Source organism: Phoca vitulina, unplaced genomic scaffold, assembly GCF_004348235.1.
Source record: "Phoca vitulina isolate PV1807 unplaced genomic scaffold, GSC_HSeal_1.0 scaffold15, whole genome shotgun sequence".
NCBI lineage: Eukaryota > Metazoa > Chordata > Mammalia > Carnivora > Phocidae > Phoca > Phoca vitulina.
The window spans coordinates 2,161,932-2,174,276 of NW_022589718.1; the positions used below are offsets into that span (position 1 = coordinate 2,161,932).

Genomic DNA, 12,345 nt, shown 5'->3' on the forward strand with positions numbered 1-12,345 from the left:
CTCAGTTGATCGGTTCGATGTTGGTAATTACCAGTTACTGCTCAGTTCGGCAAGAACCAGCTTTGGCGTGATCTTTTATCACATGTATTAAGACGCTGACGTGAAGTTGTAGAGCAGAAGGCAGGAAGCCAGGACCCACGGGCACAGCGCAGTAAGGGGAGCCCGAGTGGTTTTACAGGCGGCAGATTGAGGGGCAGAGCCTGAGCTGGAGCTGGGCTGCCAGCTAACAGGGCACAGCCCCCCCTGAATCCACAGCTTTCTGACGTCGGAGTGAGCGTTAGGACTGGAATAGTCTAGCTCCTGAGCGTCTGTACTCCCACCAGTGACTCCTTAGCTATAATTAAGTTAGGTGATTCTGGGTTTTTGTTTTTCCTATTTATATATGCTAATCCTGGCTCTCACTTACAGTATTAACTACCCATTCTACCTCTTACAGTTACCGAAATGTTTAATAATACCTTAATTGAATAACTTTGAGTGGGTTTGTACGTATGAAATGGTTAACAGTGTAACAAAGCCTGCATCATTAAATATTTATTTAATCCAAGAGCAAAGAGCAAGGTTTTAAATAGTTTATTCCTTTAAAACTTTTAAAACATGTTTAACAATTTACAAAAGTGACATGCTTATCATTTGTTGTCCAAGTTAACGTTACGACAGTACATGCAGTGAGAGGTGAGAACTCCCCCGACTTCCTGTCTCCACAGGAGTAGCCATTGTGTCATTCCAGAACTGCTTCTACACACTTGTGCGTGTGGTAAGAGTATAAATACGGGGTTTTCTTTTTTAAACATGAATTGGATCCTGGTATACATCCAGGCAGCCTTTCTTACTTACTAGATTGTGGGCCTCTTCCTTATCAGTATATAGAGATCTACCTCATTTTTATGACTCTGTCTTATAATCATTTCACGTTTCCATAATGATGCAGGTATTTGTTGTCTCACATATTCTTACTGTTACAAATAATGCCACGGAAGTATTCTTGTACACGTCTGCTCGTTCCTGTGCAAGCATGCTTTTTTAAGTTGAAAACCTGTGAATGTGGGTGAAATGTTGCCTGTTGCCACCAGTGACAGAAGATGTACAGAATGCAGAGTGATGAGTTCTGGAGACAGTACAGTGCCAGGAAAATGTGATGTTCCTAAGCCACGTGCACTTCTGCCTTTTTATTGGCTAATGTAATTGCAACTTAGTGCGCATTATTGAATTTTAATGAAAAGTTTTTTATGTTGTAATTCCATGAGTTGACACTTCAAAGAAGAGTTAAGTTCGAAGGTCAATGTCTTTTGAAAAAACTTTTGTTTCCACGCTGACTTTAAAAAGGTTTGTGTATGTGGTCAGAGTGTCATGGCCATTTAAAGCAGAGCTGCTGACTCCTCAGAAACCCAAACAGGCAGCAGTCAGCAGCTGTGTGCAGTGAGGGTTCCAGACCTCAGCTTCTCGCTTCCCTGGAGGGGGCCAGTGGCAGGGCGGAAGACAGCAGAGTCCTTCTTGGCCGTGCTTGTCCACTCTGGAATCTTGCTGTTGAGATAATGTGTAAATGGTTTTATTCCAAGTTAATACACTGTTTGCGCCACATTGGTAAAATGTTAATAGTTGGCTTACTACTCAGTTTAACCACATATTGACAAGGTGTAGTGTGTCTTAAACACACAGCTTCCTACCCCCAAAACTATAGCATATTTTTTTTTGGTTGAGAGTTTTATTAAATACAAAGTCCAGGTGATTCATTTTGGATTTAAGAAATGTAAAGTATGTTGATATGAGGCTTGACCTTTCAGAAAGTATCCACTGACAACACGACTGTCCTTCTTCCTTCCCAGTGCTTGGTCTGGTCCTTCCCATATGGGCAATAGCACTCATCTCCTTTGGTGTTGCGCTGCTGTTTGCCCTTTTTGTATGGCTCTTTGTGTGTCCATGGATGCGGAGGAAAATAGCAGGTAAGGGCTTTTTTATTCCTCTGATTTACAAAATCCCTGGTTCCTGGGGCTTCAGATATAATCCATAATCACCCTTACTAACACAGGAAACTGAAAACATGGATAATTCTAGAACATAGCACTGAGATACATGCCCCATCCTTGTCTCTTGGCTCCTGACTGCTTTCCCGCTCAAACTTTTTCTTGGTCACTTGTGACTTGAGTGAGCAGTAAGGTCCTGGTTGCCTCGGATAACTGGAAGTTGACTGTTTGGTCAGTTTCTACCAGCCTGATGAAAAACATTAGTCTTCAGGGAAATGCAGATTAACACTATAATAAGATATTAGTTCACACCCACAGGATTGGCTAAAACTAAATAAACTAGTATTTTGAACTGTTGATGAAGAAGTGGAATAATAGAATTTTCATGCATTTATGGTGAAAAATGGTACAACCACTTTGGAAATTAGAAGTTTCCTGTAAAGTTAAGCATACATTTACCACATGACCCAGTAATTCCACTCCTAGGAATTTATCCAAGAAAAATGAATATACACATCCATAAAAAGACTTGTATGCAATCATTCTGTCCTAATAGCCAGAAACTAGAAACAGCCCTAGTGTTCCTAAATAGGTGAAAGGATAACCAAATTGTGGTATATTCATAGAGTAGAAGCCTGCTTAGCACTCAAGAGAATGAACTACCCACAACATAATGAATTTCACAGACATTGTTTTGAGCAAAAGAAGCCAGCTACAAAACAGTACGTACTGTATGATTCTAGGGAAAATTAATCTATAGCAATAGAAACCAGTGGGTGCTGGAGATGGTGGGGAGTTTCAGGAGACTGATGGCAAAGGGGCACATGGGAACATTCCAGGGACATGGAAATGTTCTCTCTCCCAGTTGGGGGAGTGTTTTTAGGGTGTACTCATTCATCACAGGTCATCTGCCTGTACACTTAAAATATATGAATTTTATTATGTATAAATTACACCTCGACATAAACAATTTTTTTAAAAAGAAGAATATGGGTCAGAAAGTTGCCAGAGTTGTTTTTCTGTCACTAGCAACATAATTCCAAGCCTTGAGGCCACATGCTTTTATAGGGTTCTCAAAAGAAAAGAAGTATTTACTTTTGGCCTCAGAGTGTGCCTTACAATTGTGTTTTAGTGTGGACATATCTGACTTTGAAAACCCATATTTCAAAGAAGAGCAAAACAAATGAGGAGACATACCATATTCATGAAGTGGAAGACCCAGTAGAGTTACGATGTCAGTTCTAGTCAAATTGCCCTCTAGATTTAATACATTTTAAATTAAAATCCCAGCAAGATATGTGGTAGATGTAGAGAAGTTACTTTTAAAATCTATGTGGAAAGGTAAAGGAACTAGAATAGCCAAAAACAATTTTAAAAAAGAACAAGTTGGAGGATTCATACTACTCGACTCAGACTTAATATAAAGCAACCAGACCATGTGGAATGAGTGAAAAGATAACCCACATTAATAGAACAGACTAGAGTCCAGAAATAGACCCACACAAATACAGCACATTATTTTTCAACAAAGTACAGAGGCACTGCAGTGGAGAAAGAGACATCTTTCAACAAATGGTATTAGAACATTTGGACGTCTATATGCAAAAAAAAGAACCTCGACTTAAGCCTCACACCTGTAAAAAAAAACAACTCAAAGCGCATCATAGATTTAAATGAAAATAGAAAGTGATAAGACTTTTAGGGAAAAAAATAAAATGCATAAAATTTGTCCATATTTTTTTGAGCCATTCAGATTGGTGTGTAGTGGTATCTCGTGATTTTAATTTGCACTTCCATGATGACTAACAATGTGGAGTGCCTTTCCATGGACTTATTTGCCATTTATATAGCTTTACTGATGAAGTGTGTGTTCAAATTTTTTGCTCATTTTGTAACTGCGCTATTTTCGAAGATTTCTCTGTGTTCTGAATACAAGTCCTTTGTCAGAGGATTTGCAAATACTTCCTCCCAATCTGTAGCTTGTCTTTTCACTCCCTTAATAGTGTTTCTCACAGAGCAGTAGTTTTTAATCTTGATGAAGTGCGGTTTACCAACTTTTTTTATAAATTGTGTTTTGGGTGTCACATCTAAAAATTCTTTGTTTCACCCACTAACAAAAGTTTTTTTCCCCTTTTTAAAATTTTTATAAAAATCACAAATTCTGTGGTTTCATTTATGTGATAGTCTGAAACAGACAAAACTGTAGGGACAGAGACCAGGTCAGTGGTTGCCAAGGAGCTGGGCAGGGGGTCTGACTACACAGGGAGCTTTGGGAGATGATAGAACCTCTCTGCATCCTGATTGTGGGGGGGTTACATGGATCTAGACACCTCTTAGAATCAGGACGGACACACACATAGGCACATAGTCAACTTGCTGCATATAAATTCAAACAAAAACTAAAAAGATGCACATTAATATACCTACAACTTCAGATTAAATGGTGTAAAGCCACGTCAATAATGGGTTGATAACTAGCTGCTGCTGCTTCCCCCATGTGGCCCCGCTCCCTGCTCTCTGCTGAGAATAAATATCACCTCCTCTATTCATACAGAGTACTCGCCTAAGATGAGCCTCTTAAAACATGCCGCTGGCCTGATTTAACCCCATACTTAAATGCTTTGATGTTTAAAGACTTTTCCTACTATCTGAACATTCTTGTCAAATAGACTATAAAATCTTTGCTTTTCAGCTTAAGGCTATTAATATGACAGCAGGAAACTGATATTGCTCCCCGTTCTGGCTTCCCAGGAGATTTTTTTTTTTTTTTTTTGCCAATGCCATATTTTGATATTTTCACTATATATTTCTTGTTCAGTTGTTTTAAGTACACACTAGTGATTAAGGACATGGACCATAGAGCTAAACTACCTGCATTTTACCACCTGGGTGACTCTGGGCAAATGGCTTAATCTCTCTGTACCTCGGTGTGCTCATTAATAAAAAGCAGAAAATAATGAAACCTGTATCATGTAAGTGTTAACAATTTTTGCTTAATTATTATTGTAATCTTTACAAATATTACTTCTCCCATTTTGATTATAAGCACCTTGTGGTCGGAGATCTGTGTGTACCTTTCTTCATTCCCTGTAGTACAGAACAGAAGTGTAGTTTTGGAAGATGTGTGTGTGTTTCTTCTGACTCTCTAGATAGAGAGAGGTGATGGAGATTCTGTGAGTGTATCCAGCAGAGGAACTGAGAAGAATACTTGCATTTTAGTCCTGTAGGTGAGAGCTTAGATATTTGCCCAGGAGAATTTACAAGTAGCGAGATCATTAAATCAGCCGTACCACTTATCAGATCTGATTAAAAAGAATGCTACAGAGCTTTCAAGCAGCCTTTTAAAAAACTCCCTTCTCTCTTATGAAAGTAAAGAATTTTTAAAAGTAGGTAGGATCTCTCTGTTCCTTTTTGGAAGATGATTTACTTGTTTCCTAAGATTTGGTGACCTGAAGAAATCGGAGACCAATAATTTATTGAACAGAAGAAAACCAAACAGACTATAACTAATATCTCTGAAGACAAAAAGGATAAACAGTTCAGTGATTTTGAGGTTAGTTTAAGAAAACACAAGACCAGTCCAGATGGTTGTAGGATTACAGAATGCAAGCCCTGGAAGGGACCGTGGGGACCGGATCTAGCCCTCTCTATTTGTTGGTTTTGGAGGAGATAACGGAGGCCTGAGCCCCCCTCTTGTCCTCAGTAGCTGAATTTTTCTGGCTCAAGTTTCCCAGATAATTGAACTCTCCACTTTATTTTTTCTATCTAGCTATAACTATTTTTTTTCATTTCCAAAGTAACTACTGAAGTATAAAGAGAAATATTCATTTTTATATTCATTTTTTAATAACAAGAACTCTATTTCACCATTTTCAGTTATGACTATATTTTCTTTAGGCAAATTACAAAAAGAAGCCGCTTTATCGCGAGTGTCCGATGAAAGCCTCGGGAAAATTCAGGAAGCGGATTCCCCGGTATTTAAAGAGCTACCAGGTGCCAAGGCCAATGACGACAGCACTGTCCCTCTCACGGGGCCGGCAGGGGAGCCCGCTGGGACCTCAGAAGGCACATCAGTGGGAAACCACCCCCGGGCCTCCTATGGTAAGACGTGTGCAGAGGATTGGGGTTTGCATGGTTGGCAGAAGGCAGTTCTGGGGGACACCAGCCAGGCCGGCCTATGGGTGGTTGGGTCTTAATGCACAAAAGTGCTCCCCAGTTTCATGTTTTGGGAGAACCCAGGCTAAAGATGTCTCAGGAGACCATGCAGTCAACAGAGCAGGAGCAGGCTCACTCTGGGCCTGTGATTGTCTTCCAAGAGCTATTTCTGGTCTCATGAGGGGCCGCACACCGTGCCCGCACTGCCTCCGTGCGGCTGGGCTCGGCCAGCTGTGCGCGCATCCTCCCAGCTGCCGGAGCTTGGCCCTTCCAGCTCGCTAAGTGTGCCTTCCTCCCGGAAGACACAGAGGAAAGCTGAAATTGGAACCAAGGAGGTCGTCCTACTGTAGAATCACAGGAACCTCAGAAAACTTCGAGATTGTCCTGCGGCGGGGGGGTTCTTTTGTCTCCTAACATTTGTGGAGAACGATGGGTGAAGCACCAGCCTCTGCCAAGCCTGTCCGGGCAGCTCCCCGCCTCCCTGCAAGGTGGCGCCCTGGCACCTGCTTTCACTTCCCGTAGGTGCGGTCTCTGACGTGGCCCAAAGAAAGCAAATGGATTTTGCCCCACTGATCTGACAGATGATCTGACAGATAAGTGCCTCTGACAGTCATGATTGGCCTTTAAGGAGCACCTAAAATATCTGTCTCACAGTGAACTGGATTTTGTCCCTCATGTATGAAGTTTCCCCAAGATAAGTTCCTTATAAGGATTCTCCCTTTATTGGTTACTAGAAACAGGAAAGAGTGCTGTGGTAATTTCTAGAAGACACTTTTTAAGAGAAAAATAGCATCATTTTCAAATGCCATATTATTAGTTTGTATGTTTCCAAATTTCCTTTTTTATTTTAACCATATTACATGTTCTTTATAGTTAATGTGGAAAAGAAAGCATGTGGAAAAAATTGAAAATCCCCCATAACCCTAATTTCCAGAGATAACCACCATGAGGAAAAAATTGAAAATCCCCCATAACCCTAATTTCCAGAGATAACCACCATGAGGAGTATTCCCTTCCAGAAACCAATTATATTCGAAAGGCTAGAAAATCAGACTCTTGTTAACCCTTTCCAGGAAGGGCACTGTCCATGACTCACGGCTCTGCAAAATCGCCCATCTCCAACGGTACCTTCGGCTTTGACGGCCACACGCGGAGCGACGGGCACGTGTACCACACGGTGCACAAAGACTCGGGGCTCTACAAGGACCTGCTGCACAGAATGCACACGGACAGGGGCCCCGAGGACCGGCCCGCCCCGGAGAACAGCTACCGGCTGCTGCGCCGGAACAACAGCTACACCTGCTACACGGCCGCCATCTGCGGGATGCCCGTGCACTCGACCTTCAAGGCCGCCGACTCGTCCTCCGCGCCCGAGGACAGCGAGAAGCTGGTGGCTGACGCCGTATCCTACTCCAAGAAGAGGCTTCGCTACGACAGCTACTCGAGCTACTGCAATGCGGTCGCAGAAGCTGAGATTGAGGCCGATGAGGGAGGTGTGGAGATGAAGCTGGCCTCCGAGCTGACCGATCCTGACCAGCCCCGAGAGGACCCTGCAGAGGAGGAGAAGGAGGAGAAGGACACAGCCGAGGTCCACCTCCTGTTCCATTTCCTGCAGGTCCTCACTGCCTGTTTCGGATCCTTCGCTCATGGTGGCAACGACGTGAGGTAAGTCATTCGTTCGTTCAGCGAGTGTGTGCTGAGGGTCTGCCTGCGGGCCAGGCGCTGTGCGGACAGCCGACTAAGACCCCTGTCACTGGGAGTAGACAGATGGTAGCATATGTGGTGTGCTAGGCCGTGTAAGTGCGAAGGGGAGAATAAGGTAGGAAGGGGGATGGCAGCGCCTGGGGGACTGCAGTGCTGGCTAGGCTGCTCAAGTTAGGGCTCGCTGGGTGAGATCCGAAGGGGCTGAGGGAGCCAGCCGAGTGAGCATCTGTGGGAGAGCAGTCCCAGGACAGCAGGTGCAAAGGCCTGAGGCAGGAGCGGGCCTTGGGTACCGTAGGAAGAGCAAGGAGGCCACGGAGGGAGAGAGTGTGGACTGTAAGGTCCGCAGGTCATGGAGGCCTGGAATACGTAGAGAGTCTCTGTTCTCTTCTTCCGAGCTGGGAAGCCCTAGATAAGCCGTGTAGTTTCCCAAAGCCTCAGTGTCCCAATCTGTAAAATGGGGGTGAAACTAGTACCAGCCTCATGGGGTTTCCAGGAGGATTAAGTGAGATGCTGAATTTAATGCGCTTAGGACGGTGCTCCTCACATAGTCAGTATCTGTGTATTTTCTTTATTACTATTACTATAATTATCATCAGGCCTAGTGTTTTTTTCCAAATCAGGAAAACATGCAGTTGTCGTAGTTCTTACTGCGCAGATATATGACTGGCATTCTATAGCTGTGGCTTTCCAGACTCTGCCTAACCAGGTGCGGTTCAGTGTCTGTTCTTTTTAAAAGAAGTCGTCCTCCCAGACAAGAGGCCTGGACATCTCAGGTTCCACTCACTGTTACATAGGTGTCGCCGTGTTATTGCTTTTGAGGCATCATGTTCTGTCCTATCTTAGTTTCTTGACTGCCTGCCCCCCCCGCCCCTAGCACCACTCTGCTTCCTCCTCCTCCTGATCAAAAATTGTTCACTGAAGCCCTGGTACTGGTAAAGTGTTCTGAATTGGGTCCCTGTTCTTTGGGAGTTTAAATTCCAGCTGAGGCGATTAAAAGAACATACATGGAAAAGTACCGAACCACCCCAGAGCAGTATTGCAAGGCCTCAGGAAGAGTCCGGTGGGGACTGCTTCAGGAGGCTGGAGTCTCGGGCAATGGCTTGTAGTGCAGGGGCTGGTTTTGAGGCTTCTGAGTACAGACATGGTCGGATAAAAGCAAGGTTCTGGAAGTAACGCGACAGTGAAGAGAGGCTTCTGTTCCTTTAACCATAGGTTATTACCTTTACCCCAGGCTTCAGTGCTGAACCATTTGTAACTTACTCTAATCCATCTCAAAACGGTCCTTTGAGGTCATAAGTGGTATCCTTCAAAGACAGGGAATCTGAAGCTCAGAAATGTGACGTTTCTGACCCAGGATCACACAGCTAACGAGAAGCAGACTCGAACGGCAGCTGTCTGTGACCCTCAGCCTCCACTCTGCCTGCACGGCGTCGAGCGGGCTGAGAAGGGGAGACTGGACCTGCAGATGGCCGCCGTCGAAGGCCTGCAGGGGGCTCCGCACGCAGGAGCTCGGAGGTTGTTGCTCCATCCTCACAACAAGTGAAAAAGTGGGCAGACTGAAAAATTAACAACCCATCTTGGATCCATAGAGAGAGGAGGACCCAGGGCAGACGGCTGTCCCCAAGTACGGGAGAGACAGAGAAGTACAGGGGGTCATGGAGGAGACTCGCGAGTGGAAAGTGCTGTGGGGACCAGTGCCGGGCAGGAGAGCCTGAACTGGAATGATGAATTCCTGGAGGCTCCGTGGAGACAAGTGTGAGGGGTAAAGACCCCAGGGAGAGCCCCCCTCCCCCCCCCCCAGATTGTCAGTTTTACCTCTACTAGGAGCTCTACCAGCTCCTCACAGTGAAAATGAGAGAAAACAGTCCCCTCCTACTTCCATCACAGGGGAGAGGCAAAGTAACCATTTTGACATATCCAGAGCACTGTGCTCTTAACAAGCTGCCCTCAGGGGAAACTAGTTAACCAGAGCCTAGCCCGCTGGGGTTTTATCACAGCCTAACCTGGAGGAAGGGAAACCCTAGCCCACGTGAACCATCCCGTCCTACACGAAGGGGGAGAAACAAACAGAAATACTTGGGAAGTTTGCAGTCCAGAGGCAGAGCCTCACGGAAAGACTGAGATCTAACCACAGGACTAGCGAAGCCTTCCCCGCCCTGCTATACCTCTCCACCACAGCGCCGCAGGCCTACTTACAGCAGCTCCTTTTACCTGGCACCTCGTGTCTGCCTATCAAGAAAGAATACAAGACATACCAAACGGCAGAATGCACAATTGGAAGAGAGCGCAAGCATCAGAACCAGTCATGGCAAGGGATATTAGAATGATCAGATTGGGAATTTAAAACAACTATGACCAATATGCTAAGGGTTCTAATGGCTAAAGTAGGCATCATGCCAGAACAGATGGGCAATGTAAGCAGAGACATGGAAACCCTAAGAAAGAACCAGAAAGAAATACTAGAGATGACACTGTAACAGAAATGAAGAATGCCTTTGATGGGCTTACTAGTACACTGGACACGGCTGAATGAAGAATCTCTGAGCATGAGGATATGTCAACAGGAATCTCCAAAACCAAAAAGTAAAGAGAACAAAGACCGAAAGAAACAGAATAAAATATCCAAGGAGTGTGGGACAGTTACAGAGGTGTTAACATATGCATAATGGGATTACCAGAAGGAGAAGACAGAGAGAAAGGAACAGATGAAATATTTGAAACAATAATGACTGAGAATTTCCCTAAATCAGTGGTAGACACCAACCAACCCATAGGTCCAGGAAGCTCAGAGAGTAGCAAGTGGGATAAAGGCCCCCAAGAAACTATACCTAGGCATATCATTCTCAAACTATAGAAAATCAAAGATAAAAGAAAAATTCCTGAAAGAAGCCAGAAGAAAAAAACTTATAGAGGAACAAAGATAAGAATTACATCTATCTTCTCCTCAGAAACCATGCAATTGAGAGTGGAGTGAAATATTTAAAGTTGTGAGGGGGAAAAAATCCACCAACCTAGAATTATGTACCCTGGGAAATTATTCTCCAGAAGTGAAGGAGAAATAAAGACTTTCTCAGAAGAACAAAAAGTGAGGAAATTTGTTGCCAGAGAAATACCTTGCCTTGTAAGAAATGTTAAGAGAAATTCTTTAGAGAGAAGAAAAATCATATAGCTCAGAAACTCAGATCTACATAAAGAGAGGAAGAACAGCATGGAAGGATTAAGTAAAGGTAAAAATACTTATTTTTCTTATTCTTAATTGATCTAAAAGATAACAGTTTGTTCAAAATAATACTAACAGTGTATCAATTATTCAATCAAGTATGCTAATATATATTATTGTACATATAGAGTTACCTGTAGTTTCATATATAAACATATCTCAACAAGTTAAAAAGAATATAAATAATTACAATGTCTGCTCTCAGACCACAACTGAATTAAAATATATTTATACACACACACCCCCGTATATGCATACACACAGCTGTATATATGTATATGTATGTACATATATATAATTGACCTTTGAACAATATGGGTTTGAACTATGCATCCACTTACATGCAGGTTTTTTTCAGTATATAAATACAGTTCTTTATAATTTTCTTTTTTTTTAAGATTTTGTTTATTTATTTGTCAGAGAGAGAGAGCACAAGCAGGGGGAGTGGCAGGCAGAGGGAGAAGGAGAAGCAGGATCCCCTGCTGAGCAGGGAGCCCGATGCGGGACTCGATCCCAGGACCCTGGGATCATGACCTGAGCCGAAGGCAGACGCTTAACTGACTGAGCCACCAGGTGTCCCTTCTTTATGATTTTCTTAACATTTTCTTTTCTCTAGCTTACTTTATTGTAAAAATATAATACGTAATACATATAACATGCAAAATATGTGTTAATAGACTTCCAGTCAATAGTACTATTAGTAGTAAGGTTTTTGTGGAGTCAGAAATTATACACAGAGTTTTGACTGTGTGGGGGTCAGCGTCCTAATCCCCACAGTGTTGAAGAATCAACTATGTATGTATTTTATATATTTTACATTTATATATTTTATATTTATATTATATATTTTGCATATATATATCATTATGTATGCCTGTATTAAGTGAAATGAATGACAGCAGTGATACAGAGGATGGGAGGGAGAAATGAGGATTTTTTTATTTTAAGGACCCATGCTGTCTGTGAAATGGTATAGTCTTTTTTGAAAGCAGACATGGATTAGCTGTAGAAGTATATATTGCAAAGTCTAGGGCAACAACTAAAAACAGTTTTAAAAAAGTATAATCAATATGCTAAGAGAAGAGAGAAAATGAAATCATATAAAATGCTCAATTAAAAGGCAAAAAAAAGTGGAAGACAAAAGTAGGAAAGAACAAGGCCAACAAATAGAAAAGAGTACAAATATGGTAGATATTAATCCTCCTATATCAGTGATCACTTTGAATGTCAGTGGTCTAAATGCACCTATTAAAAGACAAAGACTGTCGGACTGGATCAAAAAACAAGACCCAAGTATATGTT

The 12,345-nt window shown here is 42.8% G+C and overlaps 1 protein-coding gene across 5 annotated transcripts in view; it reads left to right on the forward strand.

Moving 5' to 3' along the window:
• SLC20A2 (solute carrier family 20 member 2) overlaps window positions 1-12,345 on the forward strand; it is a 104,781-nt gene that overhangs the window by 73,595 nt on the left and 18,841 nt on the right. For all 5 annotated transcript variants that reach the window (XM_032413315.1, XM_032413316.1, XM_032413312.1 and 2 more), the window contains 3 exons: window positions 1,827-1,943; window positions 5,862-6,065; window positions 7,193-7,784. In XM_032413315.1, coding sequence (XP_032269206.1) covers window positions 1,827-1,943; window positions 5,862-6,065; window positions 7,193-7,784 — 913 coding nt within the window. The remainder of the gene's footprint in view (window positions 1-1,826; window positions 1,944-5,861; window positions 6,066-7,192; window positions 7,785-12,345) is intronic.